The 26,458-nt window shown below is 32.4% G+C and overlaps 1 protein-coding gene across 1 annotated transcript; it reads right to left on the bottom strand.

Annotated features, from left to right (window-relative positions):
- LOC148603235 (leucine-rich repeat flightless-interacting protein 2-like) lies at positions 1 to 21,068 on the bottom strand. Its single transcript, XM_088551834.1, has 12 exons — positions 20,691 to 21,068; positions 13,208 to 13,294; positions 11,754 to 11,795; positions 11,173 to 11,274; positions 9,469 to 9,639; positions 8,664 to 8,756; positions 7,618 to 7,768; positions 6,866 to 6,915; positions 6,451 to 6,556; positions 5,860 to 5,939; positions 5,352 to 5,456; positions 1 to 4,749 (listed from the first exon to the last, which is right to left on the bottom strand). The coding sequence occupies exons 1-12, from the start codon at positions 20,775 to 20,777 to the stop codon at positions 4,642 to 4,644; spliced, it is 1,182 nt and encodes a 393-aa protein (XP_088407960.1). The 5' UTR covers positions 20,778 to 21,068; the 3' UTR covers positions 1 to 4,641.
- Between the last annotated feature and the right edge of the window lie 5,390 nt (positions 21,069 to 26,458).

Below are 26,458 nucleotides of genomic sequence, written 5' to 3'. Positions count from 1 at the left end.
TTTGATAAATATTTTTTTTTTATTTTATCTTAATGCATTGCATGTCTGCATTCATAACATATTCCATCGCCTACAGTAGCAATGAGCACAAGACTTCAGGTTCATACATTCCTTTGTTCTATGATTATGGTGATTACATATCATTAGTCATAGGGTAACCATGATTAATGTGAAGGCATGATCAAACAATGGGCAAATCATGATTACTGTGATATTAATATTGGAACACAATGTAAAACCATTGTTGCTTTCCAGTAGGTCAAGTATTGCTAAAGTTAAAGCAGTAAAAATCAAAAGCGAGACTTAAATATAACCTTAGTAGACTTGTTTATATGGATGTTAATTTTAGTGTCTTTCCTCAGGATTCATCATAATTCATAACTGTAAGCTGAGTAGAAAAATAGAAATTCTATACACACTAATGTGCTGAAATGTGCTTTTACAATCCCCCATAAAATGAATGCTGTCAAAAACTATTTGAACTTCACAAAAATAAATTGAGTCTCTTCATAGTAAGTTCTAACATTATCTCTGAAAAATTACTGTTTTAATACTGCAGTTATAAAAAACGCCTTTATACCTTAATGTTATAACCTAGCATAATAAAGTCCATCATGAACAAAAAAATGTGAAAACAGTAAAGCACACATGAATCAAAAACAGCAAACTGGATACCTATTCTAAGGTATCGCATATATTGAAATACTTAAGAAGCTAGACCTACGGTACGGAATTTAACTTTTGAAATCAGTAATATGTTTGCATCATATTAAATTTCACCAAAGCTTTCAAGCTTTCATTTGAAACAGAATGAAATCAGTTCAAGTTACTTTGATGCTTACATGAAATTGATGTAAAATACTTAATACAAAAATTCCAATGATTTAGAGTAGTGTCCTTTACCCTAGGTCTACCTCCTTAATTAACACATCTCAGAATTATGCACCAAACATTAAACATTGCTAAAATCTGAGCTTGTAACAACACTAAGAAATGATATGGAGGGGTATGAAATACATGTATCACACCTGAGTCCATATATGAAATCATAGATACATGAAAATCTTACACCAATAAACTTTTGCCTCATTTTTCCAGAAATAATTCATAAAACAAGATAGTTGCCACCCAAAATGAAGGTACAGACAAAATCTTCCTGGCAGTACTGCAGAACACATGACTAAAAGGATTTCTTTGTATTCTGAGGAGGTATGTAGTGGTCTTAACACTCTATTTTAACTTACTTTTATGAATTACATTAATCAATACAAAGCATCATATTTAACTTGAATCAGGTGAAATAGAACTGGATCACAAAACACACTTTAAAACACTCACTTCTCAACTCATAAACAAAATTAACACCTTTAACAAAATAAATTTATTTGATACTACTAAAGGCTGCACTTTTCAAATGTTTAAGAAAAAACATCTAAAATTTTACCCTTGGTCTCTTAAAGATGAATGGTAAAAAAAAACAAATTTCCGGTCTACTCCACATTCCAATTACTGAAGTTCAGAGGTCAAAGAGAAAGCAATTACATTTCTATTCTTTTATGACCAAAAACACACTCTGAAAAAATTGTCTCTATGGTGTAAAATAAAATGTTATCAATTTCTTACAATATTTGTGACTCCTTCATTCTTAAATAGGCAACTATGCGAGTGGAAAATTATGCTTCATTTTAAGGACAGAATCATTATATAGGAATAAACTATTACTCGATATTGATCAAGCAATATGTTTTGCCCTTTCATTCATCACATTCCACTAACATCCTATAAATAGAAAAGGGAAAAATCAATACTCACAAACAAACATTATGAAAAACACTGATGTAGCACCAAAAATCAATATTAAAAATATTATGTTTCATAATGATAATAAATTATGACATCAACTCAGCTTAAAACACTACATAACTGGAAATGACACAGTAGAAAAATATCACATGCATTTAGAGGTACATGAATTATGTAAAAAGGCCTGCACCAAATTTCTTGATTCACAGTTTTTTCGACACTTTTCTTTCAAAACTATTTCTACGTGTAGGACAGACACAAAAGCAGTACACTTCTTCAATTATTTGCTTTGTGAAATGCAAATTGATTTAAATTAAATTCAAATGTTAACCCACAGTATATGCAATAAATAAACATCGTCCTTATCATACATTATTGTTCCATATGATTGAAAGTCAGCATCTTAATGATTACAAATATAATTCTTCTGTGTCTTATGTAAAAAATAAAAAAGAAAAAAAACGCAGCATTTCTATCTTACAAACAGTTAACAATCCAATGAGGCCCTTTTATTCAAAGCTAAGCTTAAGGGAACTGTACATAAATTAAAAAATACAAATTTACACCTATGTATATTCCAATATACGTCAATAAGTCTCTTTTTCATTCCATTTAATTCTACCTCAAAAACTGACATTCAAAAGGGACTATTTCACTAAACTCATCTTATATTGCTACTCTGATGTCTAATACAGAATATAACAATGCTTTTATTCAAATATTTACTATAAAAGCTTTGAGTACACAAGTCTAAATTCTATCTATACATTTATCCTTTTGTTATCTAACTTCTGATATCATTATTCATTATTTATGACATATGTAACAATTTATATGTTTAAAAACACAACAGTAAGCCCAAATAAATTGAATCACGAATGTACACCCCAAATAGAAAGACAAAGACCTCAGTTATGTCCCTTTGTTGTTAGTGATCTTAGAAACGTTGGTCGTACTAAATAAAAATTTACACCAGCCCTTCAATACATAAAAACTGCTCAGAAAATGACTATCAAATTCATACATGGAATGTTCTTATCACTCCTTTAACAACAATGCAGAACCTTCAGTACTGGTAATACAAACAACACACATAATTTCTGTCATAATAAGTTGATTTATAAGAAAATTGAGACAACATTTTGTAGGAAACAATTTTTGATCTCAATTTTGGTTTGAAAGACTATGCATGCTTTAGACAAATAGGAAAGAAAACAAGCATGAAAATGTATAATTATGAGATTTACTAATTTGTAAACAATGTAACACAAATTAACAAATATAACTTTATCTTGTTTTTGAAAAGAATGTCATATAAATATAGTAAGGCTGCTTGTGAATTTTTGTGAGGAGCAGACATTTTTGTTTTATTGCAGGATTGAAAAAGCATGAGGTTCGTTCTGCATGGCAAAATACATTACTGGCAAATGCCAAAAAGCTGATCTTACTAATTTCAAAACCAGATACAGGCATGACAATGAAAAGAATTCAGATTTTCTTTTTTTCCACTAAAAAATTGGATATTGTTATAGTTTCTTTGTACAGCATTTTTCAGACCTACATTAAAGTAGTAAATATTCTCAGCTCTACACTTCATACTTAATTTATTTATTATAAGGAATTGAATAGGGATCAAAAATTAAATCCTCTCTATATTATTGTCCTATTGTTTAAATACATATAAGTCCAAACCTCTTAAATAACCAATAAAATTAATTCATAAAATGTCAAAGACTACAATCTTTGGTTAATAAGCAGTATATAACTATCACAAAAACCATCCCTTTGAGCATGAGTTCTACAATATCAAAAAATGATATGTTATATAACATAAGGCCATTTAGTAAAATGATTTTCTATATAATATTAATCTTAAATAGCCTCAAAATGAACCTTTCCTTAATTAAGATATCGGAAACAAAATAAGAAACCATTCTGAACATTACTATGTGTATGTAACGATCCTCAGACCTGATTTTACAAAATCAACAAAGCAGAAATAGGCAATATCAGAAATAAATATATGGTAAAAAAAAAGAATCTTAGTTGGAAAATCTGGATTTGAATAAGCGGAATGTCGCTTCAAAGCGAAAGAAAAATCAGGTCTGAATCCTTCACAGCTTGAAAAGTCCTTTCTTTTGTAAACCTTCCAATTGGCAAGGTTTGGCAGAATTCTTACATCAAGAATTTACTACATTTATGTTTGTATATAGCTAAGAAAAAGATCTTAAACTGCCCAAATATTTTACTACCGCTTCAAGGAGGTAGACCTAGGGTAAGGGAAATAACTCATGAAATCAGTGATATGTTTTGTATCATGTTTTCACCAAAGCCTTTCAAGCTTTCATTTAAAACAGAATGAAATAAATTCATGTTACTTTGATGCTTACACGAGATTTATGTAAAATGCTGAATACAAACGTTCCAATGATTTGTAAGAGATGTGTCCCTTACCTTAGGTCTACCACCTTAAACCATCCATAAATAATCAAAAAGAAAAAAGGTGGAGACTAAATGTTGGATTGATTTCCCTATATATACATATATATATATTTGTAGGGAGCACTACTGTAGGTTATGTAAATTTATAAAATTCACAATGAGACATGAAAACTAGATCACAGGAGAAAAAATAATAAAAAGTTTATAAAACTGAATATACTATACACGGCTTTAAAAGCTTTAGCATCCCTATAAAACCTGTGGGCCAGCTTGAGAAAATTACTGAACAACTTGGACTCTTCCAGGTGTGACATCACAAACTGTATGTGAACAGTCTCTATTGGATGATTCCTGGAGGAACAGCAATTCTGATTGGATAATTTGGAATAATAAGTATCACTGGTTCACTAGAGCACTTCTTGCAGCTATTTTCCTATCTAGTCTGTTCTGTAAATGTCTATTTGAATTTGTTAATTCTTCTATACGATTTTGGCATTCTCTCAGCTGAAAAAAAAAAAGATAAATACAGTGTTATAAAGAAGCAAATAAGACATTTAAAACAAATCTGTTAAATATCAGTGTGAGTTACGTAACTGGATGGTCAAGGATATTAATATCCCTCATATCCTGTAGAAAAACAAATTCCTAAACCTGCTTATTCATATACTGTCAAAGCTATTGCAGCAAATATACAATGCAACCTAATAAATTTGGCATACACATATCACAAAAAATACTGACAACATTTTATTTCATAAGTCTACTTTAAGAAATGTGCTCTGAATGTTAAACAGAAATAAAATAACCATATAATTATTGAGTTCTTGTAAACTTACTCTCTACCCACATTTAACCATTATTCTGTAGTGTTAAGAAAGATAAAACACTTCCCTGATTTCTAACTTCACATTTCCATTAATAAATTGAAATTGCTTCCAAAGTGTATTATTTTTTCTGGTAATAATCTGATAATAACAACATACTTAAAGTTGTTACAATACTGATATTAACCCAGTATTCTCATTCCTTCAGAAAGCAGATGTTTCCATTCAACAAAACAATTCACTCTAATCTGTTGATTTTTTTTCTATTCATATCCTAATTACCTCTCTTTGAAGTTTCCGTCTTTCAGTTTTTAGTTCATCTTCCATTTTTTCATAATCTTCGGCTTCTGTCTTATAGCGCTTTACTTGTGACTCAAGCCTATTTACCTATAACATAAGATGAATAAATCAACAAAATCTGTCTGCTTTTTCTTTTTAATTAAATTTGGTCAAGAGATCTAGGTGCCTTCATAATCAGTAGAAAATCTAATTTTTACAATCATGAATACTTGGAACTATATAATTTAATATCAAGTATTAATATACAATTTTTGCCTGTCAAATTGAAGGTGTCATACATTAAATTTTATTATTGTGAAAGTGCTTCTATATGAGGGTATCATTTTGTTGTGAATAAATTGTATGATGTTGAAGATATCAATAAAGATTGAGATAATTTTTCATCTATTGTTTCCATTTAGTAAAACATCCCAATTCCTCGTCCATTATTTCAATACCACAAAAATCAACACCCAAACCACAACAACATTTTCAGAGGTATTTAACTTACAGTTCCATCTAAGTTGGTTATATCTTGTTCAGCTTTCTGCAATTTCAGTTTATACTCGTGAATTTGTTTACTGGCCTCTCCTGTTACAATAAAAACAATGTACAGAAATAATTGATAATGGAGGACTCTCACACTAATGAACTATTGTTGTCAGTTTTTTGCTTGAGTGTGCCTACATGATTTTTTTTATTACATTCTCAATTTTATTTTTGTTTTTATTTGTTTACAACTTTGTTTCCTATTGATGCACTAGTATCTTCGTGATGTTTAATGCCAAAAGGATATATTCAAACAAACATTGAAATAGACTGTAAAATACCTACAACATATGCAACAAAATATAAGTTTACATAGAAATATTTCAGTATTGGTTTTCTTTTATATAAATCTTGTCTGTTCCCTAGCTCCACTAAAGCTTGCCATTTTGCAACTCAATTAGCAAGCATGATCTGTGATGGGCACTCTGTATCTTCAAATAAACAGTTATCTACTAACCAGGTTGCCACAATGGCAGGGGGTGAATAAAACGATCAGACTTCTACACATCTATCAAAACCATATAATAAAACTTTATCATTGATCTGGACTTACTCTGTATTTCATACAGTTGCATTTCTGGTCCATTAACCTCAGGTATGTCACGGTTTTTATGTCGTTTCGATTTCTCTTCATCCAACTCATCTTGAGCTGTTTGAAGCTGAAAGACAAAAGGGAGCATAGAATATAACAGTAGTCATGCTTTTGTGGTTTTGTTAAATTTGGAGCAGCATGTTAAGCTAATTTTTTTGTCATTCCTTTTTTTTATTTTCATCTGAAATCATTCAAACTCAGAAGACTGACTAAAAAAATATAAACAACAGTCCAAAGATAACTACAAAAATTATTTGGAAGAAGCCAATAAGTGAATCATTTAAATGAAATTATTTCATTCAATCTTCTTTAAGAAGACAAGAATATAAATTATAAACTCCATATACAATACTTCATAAATAGCAGAACTACTTACATCTTTCTTTAAATTGGAAATTTCTTCAGCTAATTTTTTTATTTTGTCATCTGAAAGGATAAAGCATCAACAATTTTAGCATAATTAGAGTATATAATTTGATACTTTGGAAGTTATATTGTTGTTGAGGAACTAATAAAAATGGGCTTCATCAAATAACAAAAATTTATACAATGAAACCTATTCACACCAAGCAGCTCAAGGTTGTGTTCACTTTAGACAGGTGTTTGGTTTTCTCAGTGTCACTTACAACCAGACAATTTTGGTCTCCTTTAAAAGCAGTAACTGACAGTAATCTTATACTGGAAATTTAATGACAAATAATTGTTTGCCTTTTATGAAGATTTCATCGATAATTTAAGAAAATTGGTCAAATAGTTAACAAAATATACAAGTTGTGTAATCCATGAACAAACAAATTTTCCTTAATTAAGAATTAAAAACTTACCGAATAAAATTATCATTACTAGACTGAAGTTTCAAATAAACATATCGTAAACTTCTTGATGGCAATATATATTTGTCAATAATTTGAAACAGAATATCCCAAATATTTTTTTAATGAGATTTGGTTATGTAACATACAAATGTCATATGAAATAACACTGAATAAACAAGAAATATAATACTTTGATTACCGTTATCTAAACAATCTCTAAATTGATTTAAAATGTCTCTTAATTGTGTTTTTGAGTACATGAAATTTGGTCACGAAATCCATTTACACCTTTTTAAAGTATATCATTACTTACCTAATGAACCCTCTATTCTATCTAAGATTTCTGCTGTTTCATTTGATATCAGTAGACTTCCTGTTGTTGATGTGATAGTCCCATTCAATGTTGGACATTTTTCTAACGTAAATTCTCCTTCTTCACTTGTTATCAGCGCAAAACCGCTTTCCTACAAATCAGATTTATAAATCGTATAATATCAATAAGCTACAGCTAATAAATGAGTAATTTAAGGCAGGTGTAACATGCCAGAGGACAGCCCGAGAGGCCTTAACAATAGATAGATCACCTATCTTATGTTGGGCGTTATCCAAGGTCTTAGTAGGATTGGGACAACTTGTCCCATATCTTAAATTTCTGTATTCGTACAGCAGACCACCTCCTGTTGGATTTAAACCAGAACCTTAGTGACTGGTTAAATTTGTAAAAATTACTGCTTTGTGGATGTCACTGCAGATCACTTCCTGTCAGATTTAAACCAGAACCTTAGTGATTGGCTGTAAAGATTACTGCTTTAAGGATGACATTCTATATTACTAGTGACATTTAGGAAGCTTTTACTTTTTTCAAATACTGTGACAGTACTTTCATTCGTGGATACCAATTTTCGTGGAGTAGGGATGAAACACAAGTTTCCTGAATTTGTGTTATTGAGGTATCAATGGAAATATCCTTTTCATTGGTAACCAAATTTAGTTAGTTGGGCTACCCACAAAAACCACAAAAATAGGTACCCCACGAACAATAGTACTTTCACAGTAGTCTGTGCACTCATATCTTTATATAACCAGGGTTAATTGTTGTTAATCAAATAATTTGTTTATAAATGAAGAAATTACATTCAAAAATGACTTGAAACAGTCATCTAGACTTTTTTTTAGTAATGATTCAAATTTGTGATACAAACATTATGATAATGCACTGATCCTTATTATCCCTTGCATCAACCTTTAACCCATATCAGCCCTTGAGCAGAGCTCTTGGGTTTTACATGGAAGTCTCTTGTTGATACAAAGGCTAATAAGGAAAATGAAATATAATAATCCATAAGTATATACTGGTACCTTGACTAATTTATCTCTTAGTTCCAGCTGTGCCTTTACACCTAAATATTCTGAATTTAAATCAGAGTAAGACCTTTTCTGGTTTTCTAATTCCTGAAAAAAAATATATATATAAATATTGGTGGGATAACTAATTTGAGAGCTTGAGCATCTGAGAAACTATCATGAGTGCCATACATGGCAGACATTAAAGAGACAATCCCCGACAGCTCTTAATTAATTTGAATAACATTTTCACCAACAAAATCAAGATGAAACCCTTCAGTGTTAATTACTTCTTTTTATTAACCAATTTCTAGTTGATAAGTCTTTGTCATATTCATAAATTCCTTCCCTCGTTTGTCTACCCCGGACTTGACTTTTTATGAGCAACTCGGCGGGTGTTTCTAGAAAAGCAGAGGACGCTTACCCTACCTGTGCACCTGGTCCATGTTCCAAGTTTTAAGTGGAGTCCGAGTTGCTCATTTACTTTTTTTACATTGTATGTATGATTTTAGTTACTTTATGTTCTTTGTTGTGTATGTCTGTTTTCCATGTCTGGTCTTTGTCCCTGGATTACATTCTTTTGATTACCCTATTACCTTGGTTCCCTTGATTACTTTTTCAAAACTAAAAATTTACAAATGTCACAAAAATAAGTACTCAAGTAAAAAGTACCTAATAACATCTGCCTTCAAAAAAGTGATGTGACATATCATTTATTTTCTCCTCTCATGTTCATGATATATTCATATCCTACCACAAGGAGCCCAATGAAAAAAGTCCATATAATAAAGAAAACAAACAATACTGAATCTATAATTACCCGTGATTTGTCCTTGTACTGTCTCTGTAGTTCAGTAAATGTTTCTTCTTGTTCCTCTAGTTGGTCTTTTAACAATTCTACTTTATAAACTAATGAGTGTTTCTCATTATCTAGTTGAGCATTGGTCATCATGGCCTTTTTATACTTCTCTTCCACCTCTCGAACCTTAGACTACAGAAAAAAAAAGCGATTTCAATTATTTCTCAAGAAAAGATATAAAAATTTACATACACATACACTACACTCATTTGTACACTAGGACATTTGTTTCTCTAACACTCAAGCCCCACCTGAGTGAAACTCGGTGTTACACTGACATTTTGAGTGTCTACCACCCAGATTCCACATAGCCAACATCGACCGTTTGTATATTGCAACAGTTGTAAAATTCAATGAGGCATAATGGGGAATTCATTGTAAGATACGATGTATATTGTGTTTCTGTTTCTCAGGTAATTCAGAGCAATTAAGATAAGAAAAATTAGTCATGTCATTAAAAATTAGACTTCATCTTTTTTTTTTATGTTTTGTACATGTTTATCATTTGTTGATGTGTTTTGTTTTTTGTTTTTTTTCATTTACATCTACGTCCCGTGAGTGGGAGATATCATGTAGAAAAACATGCATTACTTCATGTTTTAATCAAGTAATAATGAAATCTTTTGAAATTTTAATTTTGCTTTTGTTAATTGATAATTATTATTTATAAATATAAATAAAACACTTTGAAAATATTGATTTTTGTAATTTGATTCGAGTGACGGACTTGTAAAATCAGTTTGGTTACGCTTTTAGTTTCTGATCATTTGTCATTGTCTGATCATCACATGGACTGCAATTAATTATAATTACTCAATACAGGACAGTCATGAAGTATGTATCAACAATAAATGTCTTTTTTTACGATTTTCACTTTATATTTGTCAATCTTTTATACCACATGCTAATTGTCTCAAACGCTGTTTTATTGTACCAACTCCTTGGATTAAAGCTGTACAAATCAACAAGATCAAGTATATCAATGTTGGTGATTGGACTAAGAATTTTCAAATGTCCTTTGGACTCCCTTATTGTGATTTTCTGGGGTCCCAAATGAATTTTGGATATCAGTGACATGGGAGCTCGGGTATTAACGTCCATATTGTCAGCAAAGAACAATGAGATTAACTTCACCGTTCTGGGTAATTTTTCGCCAAGGTCGGTGGTTCTCTGTACAAAATTAACAACTGGAATATACAATGTCCCAGCTGGATGGGTTAAACACTCACATTTCACCGTGAAAACATCCGACTGACACCGTGTTTCATCGACTAACACAGATTTAAAACTCTGACTTGAGTGTTAGAGAAACACAAATCACTGAGTGTAGAGTATGATCTTCAACAAACATGCTAAATATAAGATTCATTTTTTTCATTTTCATGTGTTAAGAAATATTTCAAATTAAGACAAAACTGAACATAAATAAGTCTTTCCTATAAATTAAGTAGAAAAAAAGTAGTAAATATATTCTTGTGGGAAACTTCTCCACTGAATCAAATCATTGAACAGTAGATCCAGCAATTATTGCGACAATGCTGTGACATTGGACATTTTTTGGCAGATTACTGGATTAGAATTCACACTGAATTGAATTATCATTGTTTGATGGTGTGAACACACCAAAATTGTTTTTTTAAGTTGATGCCTTCAACATGCCCTTACCTTAAGTTCTCTAGTGAAATCTTTAGCATCCTTTGAGAGGTCAAGGTCATCCAAGGTTGAGGTAGAATCCTCACTTCCTCTTCTGTTGTATTCAACTCTAGTCTACAAAAGAAAAATATATTTGAGTGTGAATTTTCAAGAACTTCTGTTTCCTTCATTTATAAACAAATTATTTAAAACATAAGACGTTTTAGCATTTTTTCAATTAAAAATACTGTCCAAGAAGTTTGTTATTACCAAAGTTCTAGTTCTCTGAAGAATGAAAGAACATGTTGCATGTACTTTACCTCTGTTTTGTATTTTTAATAATTATAGGAAACACAGTAATTCAATACAATTTTCTCCATATATATGCTTCAATAACAGAATGAATATCAAGAAACTGAGAGGAAGTAAAACTTAATGTCTCAAAAAGATAAAGTTGAGCTTTTCGTCACCTGCCTATTTTAATGTCACATAACTTCATAAGCGAAAGAGTTGAATTTTTCATCATCTGTATATATTTCCCTGTTTTTCAAACTAGCCATGCATTTTCAAATCTCCTCTCCTACAAACATTCTCTCACTCACTTAAAAACTTACCTTATTATCTGCATCTTGAGCTGCTTTTTGTTTTTCTTCTTCCTATATTTACAAGCAGCCGCAAATAAAAAGCAGTAGCAGTTTGGTTATAAACCATTAATAATGCACAAATGTCATCAACACAAAACTTTTAGTATGATATTAATGATATTTTTCATTCAACATTTTAAATGGAAACTGTGTCACTGATGACTCCTAAAAGTTAAAAATACATGTATGAACTACCATAATACACACCACTGACTAATATTGGAAATATGACTCATACTAAGAATTATTGGTCTGTCAACTTCTTCATCACTTGCCTGGATTGTACAGTGATTTTGTTCCTTGTTTTTAAAAGCAGCCCCAATCCTTTACATTTGGGAAAATGTTGCCGTATTTTCAACACATTTGGAAAATATGGTATGGGGGACAGTAATGCATCATTAGCCGATCCGGAACAGAAAACAGATACCGTACTGACAAAGATGTACTCCAAATATTCATTAGGTAATGGCGTGTTGAAATGAACATTCCCCAGAAGTGAACAAAGTACAGGGCAGAAAAAAAAACATCTTGAGGAACATTTCATTGGCTTCTTTACCTGGTTTTCAAAAAATTATACCTGACAATTTGGAATTTTTCCCCCTTTGGAAAAATATTTTTGGACAAGAGCTGATATTCAGCTGCAATAAAGGGTAACAAAATCAATGAGACAATAAATATTTTTTTTCTTTGGAATATAATTTGGCAATAGGATAGAGAGAAAGACGTTGATTGTGATCTTTAAAAAAAAAAAACAAATAAATTATCATAACCATAGGACATTTTTTGTCTTTAAACAAAAACAGAAAATGGGTAATTGCTATCGACAACAAAAGAAACAGGCAAAAGGAGAGCAAGTATACTTCTCAAACAGACACATAAATGTGTGTACCAATAGGTATCAATAGGTTCCAAAAACACCCCCTCCCCCCCAAATATATAAACGAATATTAGCTGTAACTGTCACTGCTGTATGAATTTTAAAAGAGACAATGTAACCCTTTTCTAAATTGAAGGACTTAGATCACTTAATTTTACTAAAATTAGTCTGAAACATAATTAATTTGATCTATTAAATTTCACATAGATATTAGCTAGGACATATTTATACCCTCTAATAGGAAGCAATTAAAACCTTTCAAGTATTTCAAGAGAGTGACATCCAACACAACACTTTGTTTCCTGTAATTAAACCTTTATCTATCTTTTTTTTCACCATTGGTTTTCATCAAATGTATTATGTAACAATTTATTCATGCACATTTGATAATGCTAAAAACAGTCAATTCAGACACATACTCATCAACTAGCCACTCTTCACGTGCATGCATATAATCCTTTCTTTTTGTAAATAACTTCCTATGAATAATTCACAACAAAAAATAGTATCAAACTGCCTGGCTATTCACCATTTCCACACTAATTACCTCTCTTTGTTGTCTTTCTATTTCTCTTGTACGAATTTCTCTTGCCTCTGCTCGTGCAGCTCTCCTTGCGGCAAGTCTGGCTTCTGCCTGTAATACAGATTATAAAGTACTAAAATATTTAAGTATATGACTTACATTTATCTTCTAAAACCCTGTAAAATATATCACTTCAGTGTTTGAAATTAATGGTAGAATGATAGACATTGTTTATGAGAAATCATAAACCCCTACACTAAATTCCAGTAATTTCAAATAATTTCAACAGAAAATTTCATGAAAATTTTCTGTAGGTCTATGATGAAATAAATCTAGTTCTAACACTTATACACTTAAGTACATTATGCACATGTAACTTCAGGCCTGGGTTTCATAAAAAAAATCTAAGTTGAGAATTTCCTCAAGTCCTGTGTTTTTCCTCAAATCTTCAATTTTAAGTGATCTGATTGGTCAAACTTAGAGATTAGAAAGGATTTGAGGAAAATATCAATTTGACATGTTTTATAAAACAGGACCCTGGTTCTACTTACATGAAAGTAAATGCATGTCAAATCAATATAAAAAAAAATCTAGATTGCTAGAAACCTACACAAACTGTAACATGACTGTAGGTATGTTCTCAACCACTATTTAGGCTGAAGTTATGGTATCATTAAGTTTTTCTACAGATTTGTCAAAATAAAAGGCAAGGCCAAAGTGAACAAAAGTGTAGTATGTACAAAGTGCAGCATACACATCTACATGTACATTTCATAGGGTTTCTACAGATGCATCCATAAAGAATCTTAGTGTTGAGAATATTGAAAATAGACTCTGGACATTTTATATGATAACTAACCATCATGTAAATTTTCCACAAAATTTACAATGTGTGTGAACAGATATTGAGGTTAGATTCCTACATGTACATGCACATCAAAATATTGATTGAGGGACATAAAATGGTGTATTTCATTGGTCTTTTCACCTTATGTTGGTAAGATCTGAACCAGGACCAAAATTAGGGCTGTGGCAGAAAAAAAAAACTCCTTTAAGACAATCCTGCAAACCACAAAATCAAATTGATAGGTCTTGCTCTTTCTTTTTTTACTTAAATGAAAGGAGAAAATCATTTAAACCTTCAAAAGCATTTCATTTTCTTCTTAGATCATCAAGTTTGATTTATTGTAATAAAATATGATGAAATCTATTGCCCAGTAAAAGATCAATCATTCCTTGAGGTATACAAATTTTATGCAGTTTGGATGTTTTTATCAAAATGATAATAAAAAAATGAACATCATTCACATGCAAAAAAAGTTTTCAAAACAATCTATAAAGATAAGCCAATACTAAATGTATTATATGGAACATTTTTTTTGTTTTTTTGTTATTGAAATAAATATAGCATAGTATGAATTATCTTTTTATTTCTTTGACTTTATTTTTTGCTTAAATCACAAATCAAACTGTAACAGCAGATGCTATCGACAATACAGGAACAGACCTTGTATAACACTGTTAGAAACATTATATATGTAATCATACAGATCTCTTACATAAATCATGGTAGCATGTGTTGCTCCAATTAGTAATGTTATAATTATCTTTCTGGCTCCCAAAATATAATGATGAAATACAGTCTGATGTATATTAGAACACAATTATCTGGTCTTTGCTATTATACTAAATCTTTAATACATTTTATGTGTATCAAGTAAAAGAAGTAAGCCTGGCACTTTCTGGATTTAAATAATTAGCATATAGGGTATAACTGTCAATAACTGTATCTACATTTTTGTACCAATATTAGCCTTTTATAACTATCATGACATGTACAGGTATGGTTCATGTACCAATATTTTTTCTCTTAAACTTATTCAAAGTTAATTTAGATCAAAGGCTTTACTTTCCCAGTTTTGTATACTTAATTTTCATACACCAGCAGAGAACTCACATTTGTTTGTATACATTGTAGATCTAAAAATTTTCATCAAAAGTTGCAACAGTCAGGAAACAGGAAGTTATTAAAGATCAAACCAATAACAATTACCACATTTTCAAGAGTTTTTTAATTTACATTTTCACATGAATATTTAAATAACCAAGACCACCCAAAGGATAAAGAAAAGTACATGTAAGACAAAAGGATCCCACCTGAATTAATGTACATGTATTTTGAATTTTAAAAATCGAGACAAATGTCACATAGTAAAATGATGGACAGACTTCCAAAATATATTGGCAGTACAATTATGTACATGTACAATCTTAAAGTGGAAAAACCATTTCTTCGACAAATACTTTTAAATAAAATATTGTTAACAGGTGTAAATACATGTATACACTATGTGTACATAAGCACGCAACTGCAATAAAGCTATCAAAATTTAGCAAACTTTTTCACAAGTTACTCATAAAATTAAGGGTTTTCAATTTCCTTCATTGACACTAAATCACTAATATAAACGAGAGAAATTTACCTGGTCATGTAGGGTACATGTACTACATGTATACTATGTCAGATTAGACTTTTTGTACTTAAACTCTGGTTTAAGCCAATCATCAACCATCAGTCAATGTTTCAACAGGCACAGATGGTTGATCCTAAACACTGACTGGATTACACTCATGTTCTCAACACTTCTACATATACAATGTACACATGTACATAAATCTTTTCTCTTACAAATATTTCATGTACTTTAATTGAAATTGATTAGATACACAATTAAAAGTTTGTTTTTTTTAAATAATTATCTTTTTGATTAACAAAAAAAATCGGAAATGTTTTTTTGCTTCCAAAATGCCTTAATGCAATAAATGACAAATCAGACAGACCAGGCATACAATAATTTGAGAAAGTGCCCCACAAGTACATGTACTTTAGTAGGTACATGTAGCTGCTGAATAAAAGATTTCAACAGAATGACTTTTACATTGACTGTCTGACAGTTTTTGTTCAACTGTTAATTCCTGACAAGGTTAAATAGTCTCTTTAATGAAAAGAAGTCGAGTGCTTGAAAATAAAAAGGAATAAAAGCTGTTTTGAAGGAGTTCAGCATGATTCCACAACAAAATTCACAACACTGTCTATGGGACCAATAACCTCCTGCACTTTAAGCTTAAGTTCAACCAACTAATATTGTAGCTGAAGGAGTACTCCACTAGCACAACTGATAGAGTGCTATTCTGTTTTGGCAAAGGAGCCAAACGTACACCGTCCTAACTTTATGAGTCAATATATCATATTGACCATCATGACTACATCCAACAACAAAAACCTTAGCAGAACTCATTATTCCTAAAAAACTCACTGAGTTTTTCAGTCTGGTGTTATAACAGTAAAACACAATGCTATTGCACTTGACAAAATCACAACAGTATCAGAGAAGATTGCATGAATTCCTTCACTCTTCTGAGGCTGACTTTATAGCTGATCTGATCCGAAAAAAAGAATATCGTTTAGCTAGATCCTTTAATCTCATTTTCCACTATATAGATGACGTATTATATTTAAACAATCCTAATTTAGGGGATTTGATACATCGCATCTACCCCCAAAGAACTTGAGATAAAGGATACTACAGAAACTGTGAAGTCAGCCTCATATCTTGACCTACACTTAGCAATCAATAGTATAGGAAAACTGTTGACCAAACTTTCTGACAAACGTGATGAGATTTCATACATGTAGTTGCTGAAACTACACAGACTTTTTGTATCGTTCTAGAATTCTAACAAATAGGCTTCTGGAACAGGGTTATGTTGCTAAATGTACAAGATTAAAGTCCTCACTACAAATGTTTTGTGGTCGTCATCATGAACTGGTGGATCGTTATGGTGTATCCATCTGCACAATGAAAACTGATTTGTTCAACGTGTCATAGTTTTCCTTTCCTCTTTCGTCTACCCTGAACTTGACTTTTTATGAGCAACTCAGTGTGTTTCTAGAAAAGCAGAGAACGCTTACCCTACCAGTGCACCTGAAGTTAGTTAAAAATGTAAAAAAAAAATCAAATTATACTGTAAGATAAATTAGACCATTAAGGACAAAAGTGACAAAAAATACTTTAAAATCAGGGACTATATGAGAATAGTAATATAAAGTCCTTGATAGAAGTAAAATTCCTGTTTCTGGAGTAGTACTTTATTATTTTATGCATATGAAAGTGACAGACTAGAGCTAAAAACCGGCTTTGTACATTCATCAAGAGTGAATCTTGGGTGCATGTATGTCATGAATGGAGAGGTTTTTTTTTTCATCAGTGGACTTAATACTGTCATATTTTTTTTTTTAAAAGTATAATTTTTTTGGCACCCTTGGCTCTAATTTCTGAAAATTGGCGACAAAAAATGGCAGCTGGTGATTTTTCTGGTGACAGAATTTTGGAAGCCAGAGCAGCCCCTGGTTCTATGCAGGATACCCCAAGAAACATTCATACTAAGTTTGGTTCAAATTGGTCAAGTAGTTTCAGAAGAGAAGAGTTTTAAAAATTGTCAACAACGACCATGGATGCCAAGCAATGGCAATATCTCACATGGCCGAATAATAGAGGACTGTATAGGATTCAAATAGTCCGAAACAAGAAATGTACATATATGTATCATTTCACTAGCCCAAATTAATTTTTACTAGCCCCGGGCTTCCAGGCTTAAGGTGAGCACTAAGTTATATCTAATGAAGCTGTATTTAAATCTTATGTGGTCTGTTTAAGGTTACATTCTTTACAAAAAAAGGTACCTGTACATTTTATCTTGTTATTTTTAGCACAGGATAACCTTAACTCCAACCAAATCATTAGTCTCTGAGTGTAGTTTTATGCATATGTTCACATCTTCGTATGTAAAATTAATAACTACATGTATTTTTGGAAGCCACGCTGCTGGGCCAACCATAAGCAGTGTAGAATGTGAAAACATTGTGTTGTCTCAAATGGAGAGAAGACTTTCAAAGTTTGATAAAAAGTACTTTCATTTTAACCTAAAATTACTGATTTTTGTTTCTTTATTTTTAATTTGCGGATAAAATGGCTTAGGGTCAGTCGGGTAACTACTGTATTGTAAAATGCTCATGGCAATGCAAAATTTGAAATCTTTGAAATACATGTATATGCAGATAGCAATCTTGCAGAATTCTCCTATCTGAAGGGGCCCCATGCAAGTTCGGGTGTCATAAGAATAGGCCCGCAGCAGTGCTAAGCTTGTCATAAAAGGCAACTAAATAATACTTAGAACCCTAGCCGGGGGCTAGGCTGCTCTGCCCACAGACCAACTAGGTTGTGCGTCTCAGATGGTGGAATGGGGTACCCCTGGTGTGTTACATGCTGGGGTTATCAGGCTATAATACGAAGAATACTGACCGCAAACCGTAGTGGTGCACTGTTGGGAAAGATGCCACATTCCTCGCACATTAAAGAACCCTTAAAAAGCTGTGGTATTTGATGGGAGTAGAAACCTATGCGCTCCGCCACAGGAGGTTAAATTGCCCGACCCTACCCATCCCTCCCTTTTTCTGGTGGCAATCAAAATTTGTCAACCCTATTATCTTTTTGTCCCACCTCTGTTTTTCATTTCGTCATCATCATCATCATTTCATGTTCATTTTATCATCAATTTCATGTTCATCGTCTGAATATAGCTGAAATATTGCTGCTCGGCATTAAACCTCAATAATCAATCAATCAATCCTATCTGAAGGACGATCATCAATATGTAAACAAAGAATATTCCGTAAATATTTCTACGATCATGTTTATCTAATCATTGAAACGTGCTGTCTTGTCTAGCTTCCGATTACACAAATGATAAAAAAAGAAATATTCAAAGAGTTTTTTGACCGACAACATGAACTTCCTTTGGAAGTAGCCATTAGATTTTCCTCAGACATACTATACTCAGCGTCACATAAATAACATACTGTTAAAATTTGAATAAAAATATTTTCTACGACTTTATTGACACCAACCGTCGTTTAAATTGTCTTAAATGACTTGCTCATTCGTTTAACCAAACAGCTTCTCAAAAACAAGTCGCTTATTAGCTTAAATCATGCGTAACAGATCCTTACGGGAAAATCCCATACTAATATCCGCCAAGTTGGTTTTTACGGGACGATTTGTTTACAAACGAAGTTCGTAAGTTCCCGTCGAACTCCGGTGACAATCGTCTGCTTGATCAACTTCTCGGTATTGTACGTTGTTCGCGTAAAATAAATCCGAGATATCCGAAATAATGCCGAAGTGCATTCTGGGTTCTTCGGTTTTTGGACAAACCATTTTAACGTAAACAACATCTCCTAGCAACCCAATCACTGTAAACATGGCCGACTTTTTACAATGTAAATATTGGCACCTAGAATTAAAATCTGACCGGAATTTAACGATTCAATGTTTAGGGAGAAGCCGTTTGGCTAAACGAATGAGCAAGTCATTTAAGACAATTTAAACGATGGTAGGTGTCAATAAAGTCGTAGAAAATATTTTTATTCAAATTTTAACAGTATGCTATTTATGTGACGCCGACTATAGTCTTCTGGCTGCAATCGCATTGATCGTCAATGTTGTCTGACTACTGCTTATACGTAGTGCCTCAATCTCCTCTGCATATTTTGGGTTGAAATTATAGGGGAAAAGTCCAAAATTTGCACTTTCTTCGGACTTCATCAGGGGTTTCATTAATATTTTGCAATGCAGGTACCTTTGGTTTTGTAGGAGGTACTTTTCATCATTTTTTTGTATAAACATATATGAAATTTTTAAAATTCAGGAGGTACTTTTCAGTAGCTTAGAAGGGTAAAAGTATCTGGTATCACCTCTTAATGAAAGGCCTGCTTCGTGATCATTGACCTAATTACTTTCTTTTCACAAACCGACTTCGTGATGTCACAGTTAAACCGATTAAGGTGGCGTCCATGTGCGCGGGAAATTCAAATTCCCTAATAATAAATCATGATTACGTGTAATTACTTAAGAAAAGGAAATTATTTAGTTTTAATTTTCATGAACATTTAACAGATAAGTTTTGATATTTATGACTTGCAAAATTACATGGTCTTTTCCTTTAAGAGTGGCATCACCATTTTAAAAATTGTCTGTAGTCTACTACTCTAGTCTTTATACCAAGGTATATTTATTTAATGGTTCTATCAGTGTAATAACATTTTTTCAGTTATGGACAGAAAAAAAAATCTTGAAAGGCAATGAAATGGGTCAATTCTTGCCGTAGTTTTTAGTTTGGTAGTTACAGTGAAGGACATGAGACTGATGAGTAACTCCACTGCAAAGAGTGGAGAAATTAAAATTTTGGTTGACGATAGTGCACATGTGAAACATCGCCACAACTACAAATCCAAGTTCTAACACTGACAGTAATTTCTGGAAGGTTTAAGGTTGCACCTGACTGATTTGATAACACTTTAGATGACAAAAGAAAAGTCATATATCTTGATCTATACATGCGAGGAAATTTTAAAGGATAGCTCATTCATTATTTGTGGGAAACTTACTTCTTTCGAAATCTGATTTAATGCCTGGTCCTCAGCAGAGAACTGTTGGGTCAAAGCCGACCTTCTTCTACCCGTGGAGCTACTCATGTCTTTCTCATAGGTTTTCTTTCCTCTGAAACTTGAGAACTGAAGAAGTTAGCCGCAGGAGTTTGAATATAGTATATACACACCCACTCTCAGTATCCTAAATACGCTAATGTAGACAATGAGCGGGGTAGAGTGTTTTTTTTTCTTTTTCAATATATGCTATAGTGCGCTTCAAGAGGCATGTTGGGGAAGCTTCGTTCCCATATTTGACGAAAAAAGGGTCTTTCTTTCTTATTTTCACAACTTTAGCATCGCAATATGGCCGAAACCCGGATGTGAGGTCATTTTACATTAAGTACAGAATGAACATTTTTGCGAAACGAACTTTAAAATGAAAAAACTTTATTTTTAAACGAAACGATTTTTTCAAATATTTGTTTTTTCAGGTCGAACTTAAAATATGAGTATCAATTCGAATTTACGAGAGAGTTGAAAATGGGAGTGTTCGAAAAAGGCGGTGGGTTTTACAGGCTATTTTTTGCTCAAAACGTTTTACTCTTAAAAGGGGGTTCGGTGTCTGGGAGGATATGAAATTGTTTTTGTGCGAGCAAAAGGTTTTTATTCATATTTCAGCAGCAACTGAAATTAATATTTTTATTTTTTCAATGATTAAGTATAAAACATCTTTTTCTCCACAATTTGGGACATTTGTTTTCCTTTCAAAAGTATGAAAGACCCCTTCGCTATTAAAATTGTCGGTGCCTTACGAAATTTTCCAACAAAAAACTGAGTAAAAATAATTGCAGCATAATAAGAAATTGCATGGGTTGCCCGGCATTATTATTTTTTTTCTCTCTAAACTACCCAGTCCAAAATAAAATAAAAGATGATTGAGAATATTATTGGTTTCAATGATCTCTCTGATAAGGTCAATGCTATCAACAAGTTAGGATTATTATTACGTAATAAACAATTGAAGATATTCTTGGACTTACGAGTATTTTTCATTTTTTCTGGCATCTTGTGCTGGAAGTTGTCATTAATTTCATTTTCAAAGTAAATATCTATTAATTTTAGTGTACCATTTTAATAGTGAACTGAAAAATTTGGAATAAGTGAAAATACATGTTATATGAAGAGGATGTCAGAATGTTCTGTCTATATACATGCTATAGTTAAGAATCATGCAGTGGGCGATTTATCGATGTCAGACATTTTAACCAAATTGATTTGCAATATGTTGGATTGAATGGAAAAACAAGAATTAAAAAAAAAGAAAAATATCTCCACCGTTACCATAGCAACAACCACTCCTTTGCGACTTCGCAACTACCAATGTTGGGTCTAAAACACAAAAAATATTACAGTTTGAATGGTTTTTTTATATCTAATGTTGGAAATTTGTCAAACTACATAATTATATTACTGAAATATGTCTTAAGTAAAACAATTTACAATAAAGTACAAAACAATCTGATTGGTTCTGGTTACCATAACAGCGAAAATTCTTATTTTTTGACAAATTGAAATATGCTATGTTAAGACCCGTTTTGCTAAAAAGAGGAAAAAGATATTACACAATTGTATGCATGGATGTGTAGCAGGACCTCCACACTAAAAAAATAAAAAATAAAAATATGTAGCCTATCTTTGTTTTTTGCCCATCTTGACCCGAAATCACCCCTCTCCCCCAATAAAGACTTTTCTTCTTCTTAATGCTTTTCATACAGAATTTGTCCAGACCATAATTTTTTTTTGTCTTTTGACCTAGACTTCTAATATTTGGTATGTTGGTATATCCTCTCAGGGCAGAGTGTCGCGTACCAGAGTGGGTGACCTTTGACCTTGACCTTTAACTTCAAGGTCAAATAACATACAAATTTTGGCAAAATACGATACATAATTTTGTCTGTGCCATAACCTTTTGGTCTTTTTACTTAGATATCTGATCATTGGCATTGAAGTATATCACACCAAGGCAGAGAGTAATGTTTTAGGTAGGTGACCTTTGACGTTGACCTCTGACCCCAAGGACAAATAACATAAAAGTTTTGGCAAAATACCATACAAAACTTTGTCTCGGCCATATATAAAGTTTTTGTCTTTTTACCTGGATATCTGATATGTGGTATGTGAGTAAATCACATTAAGGTAGAGTGTAATGTTCAAGATAGGATGACTTTTGACCTTGACATTTGACTCAAAGATCAAATGACACAAAAATGGTAGTTTCAAACTCAAGAATTTGATTAATTTAAGTTTTAATCAATCTAAAGTAATCATCGAGCGGAACAAAATGTACACTGGACCTGTAACTTTTCATGGAGAACTTATATACCACAAATCGTGTCATAATCTGCAAGCGTTTAGAAAAAAAGTTCTTAAAACTATTATAACAAGGCCCGTAATTTCGGTAAGATCATCGAAATGTGAACTTAACCTGTAGCTTATCTTGGTGAACTTATAAACCACAAAATCAAGTCAATATCTGCAAGTGTTTAGAAAAAAAATGTCAGGAAAACGGTTATTTCTATGAATTTTGATAAGTACAAGGCCCGTAATTTCGGTAAAAATTATCGAATTGTGAACCTGACCTTAAACTTATCTTGGTGAACTAAAAACCCAAAAATTCATGTCAATATCTGCAAGTGTTTCAAAAAATTCCGGAAAAAACTGAAGATGGACTGATGGACTGACGGTCAAACTTCGTTGCATGGGGTATAATTACTGAAGCTCAGAGTCCTTCTCCTTTAAGATTTAGAGAACACATATTCCGTAACTGAATGATGTGTAAAAAAATAGGTGATAAAGGGCAAGTGATTCTTTACATTTACGACATACTATGATGTGAAATATTACATGAAATGAGTCATTAACTTAAGCCAAAATTGTGTACATCATTTGACCATAAAGTTAAAGGTCAAGTTCAAAAGTCATACAGGACGCTCCGCCTTGGGGTGAAATAACCACATACCAAATGTCAAATATCTATGTAAAAAGGCAAAAACGTTATGGCCCAGACAAAATTTTGGATAGTATTTTGCCAAAGTGTGTATGTTATTTGACCTTGAGGTTACAGGTTAAGGTCAAATTTCATCTTTTCTGGTACGCAATACTCCACCTTGAGAGGTAATACCAACATACCAAATATTAGAAATCTAGTCAAAAGACAAAAAAGTTATAGTATGGACAAGTTTTGTATGAATAGTGTCAAGTTTTGTATCGCGCTAGAACTCTAACAAATAGGCTTCTGGAACAGGGTTATGTTGCTACAAGATTGAAGTCATCACTACAGAAGTTTTATGGTCGTCATCATGAACTCGTGGATCGTTATGGTGTATCCATCTGCACCATGAAAACTGATTTTCCTCGTTTGTCTACCAGGACTTGACTTTTTATGAGCAACTCGGCGGGTGTTTCTAGAAAAGCAGAGGAAGCTTACCCTACCGGTGCACCTGGTCCATGCTCCCAGTTTATAGTGGAGTCCGAGTTGCTCATTTGCTTTTGTTACTTTGTATGTATGATTTTGGTTACTTAATGTTCTTTGTTGTGTATGTCTGTTTTCCATGTTTGGTCTTTGTCCCTGGATTAAATTCTTTTGATTACCGCTATAACCTTGGTTCCCTTGATTACTCTTTGGTATTTTATTTGACCATGAGGTCAAAAGTCAATTTCAAATGTCAACCACTCTGGTACATGATGCCTGGCCTTCAGGTTAACCCCATACAAAATATCAGATTTCTAAGTAAAAAGACAAAAGGAGTCAAAGGTCAAGGTCAAAAGTCATCATATCTTGAATATTGCACTCTACCTTAATGTGATTTACTCACATATCAAATATCATATATCTAGGTAAAAACACAAAAAAACGTTTATGGTCAAAACAAAGTTTTGTATGGTATTTTGCCTAAAAATTTGTTATTTGTCCTTGAGGGTTAGAGGTCAAGGTCAAAGGTCACCTACCTAAATTATTACTCTCTGCCTTGGTGTGATATACTTAAATGTCAGATCAGATAGCTAAGTAAAAAGACAAAAAAGTAGTGACACAGACAAAATTGTGTATTGTATTTTGCCAAAATTTGTATGCTATTTGACCTTGAAGTTAAAGGTCAAGGTCAAAGATCACCTACTCTAGTACTCGACCCACTGCCCTAAGAGGATATACCAACATAGCAAATATTAGAAGTCTATGTCAAAAGACAAAAAAGTTGTGGTCTTGACAAAGTTTGTATGAAAAGCGTTATGAAGAAGAAAAGTCTTTATGGGGGTGATGTCGGGTCCAGATGAGCAAAAAACAAAGACAGGCTACATAATATTATTTATATGTTTTAGTGGAGAGCATTTGCTACATATCAATGCATATATTTGGATAATATCTGCTTCCTCTTTTTGGCAAAATGGATCTGAATACAGCCTTTTTTCGTGTATTTCCAATTGTCAAAAAATAAGAATTTTTGTTGCTATGGTAACCAGATCTAAACCAATCAGATATCAGATTGCTTTGTACTTTATTGTAAATTGTTTTACTTAAGACACACGTCATCAACATAAATATTTAGTTTGACAAATTTCCATCATTAGATATGGAAAAAATACATTCAAATTGTGACATTTTGTGATTATTAGGCCCTAAATTGGTGGTGGCTAAGGAGTGGTTGTTGCTATGGTAACGGTGACCACATTTTTCATTTTTCATTTTATTTATTGTTTTCCTAATATATCCAACTGATTTAAAGTCAATTTGGATAAAATACCTGACATCAATAAATCACTTACAGTGAAAATTGCATAATTCTTAGGCGAACTGCTACCGAACAGTTTAATCATAATTTAATATTTTTGTTTTCTTTTCTACTAATATTTTCAGTTTTTAATTTTCATTTCGACTTAAAGTTTTCCTTTTGTTTTTTTTTCTCCATGTAGACCCATTAGGGTAGTCAGGTCGTTAAAGTTTCCAGTTGTAGTAATGATTTCCTCCTGACACAAGGTACTTATTTGTGTTGTTTTGGTTTTCGGGCTGGAAAATGGATTCCTATTTTGTGCATCAACTCCTCTTTTAGTTTTTGATGCAAAGGCATGAAACTTTGCAGGATGTTTACATACATGTTGCAGATGTGCACCTCCTAATTTGATTGTGTGTCGTTCATTTATACTGATTTTATGTAAATAAACTACTTCAAATATTTTAAAGTACATGTTTAGCTTATTCACATAAATTTGCGGTGACTTTCCACATGTCAGAAGCTAGAGGTAAGGATGGCGTCAATTCAGAAAATAGCTTGTCAGACAACCTCTAGCACTGCTGGAGTAACGCCGAATCAGCAATATTGCAGCTATATCCTGGCGATGAACTTGAAATGGATGATAAAAAGAAAAATGGGGTGGGACACATGGATAATAGGGTCGACGAATTTTGATCGCCATGGAAAGGGAGAGATTTGTAGGTACAATTTAGCCCCCTGCGGCGGAGCGGCAATGGTTCTTACTACTATCGAATATTACAGCAATGTTGTTTAACATGCGAGGAACGTGGCATATTTCATATAACACGTTGCACAACTATGGGTTGCGGTCAGGTTTTCCGTATTATGGCCTGACGACCCCAGCATGTAACACGCCAGGGGTAACCAATTCCACTCTCTGGGGCACACAACCCAGTCGCTCTGGGCAGAGTGCCCTAGTTCCCGGGTGAGGGTTATGAGCGCATTTTAGTTGACTTCTACAAGTTTAGCGCTGCTGCG

Source organism: Perna viridis, chromosome 11 (assembly GCF_037379345.1).
Source record: "Perna viridis isolate PV_CMFRI_1.1 ecotype Kerala chromosome 11, ASM3737934v1, whole genome shotgun sequence".
Classification (NCBI taxonomy): domain Eukaryota; kingdom Metazoa; phylum Mollusca; class Bivalvia; order Mytilida; family Mytilidae; genus Perna; species Perna viridis.
The sequence above is the reverse complement of the archived record's forward strand: the minus strand, read 5'-3'. Positions and strand labels throughout refer to the sequence as shown.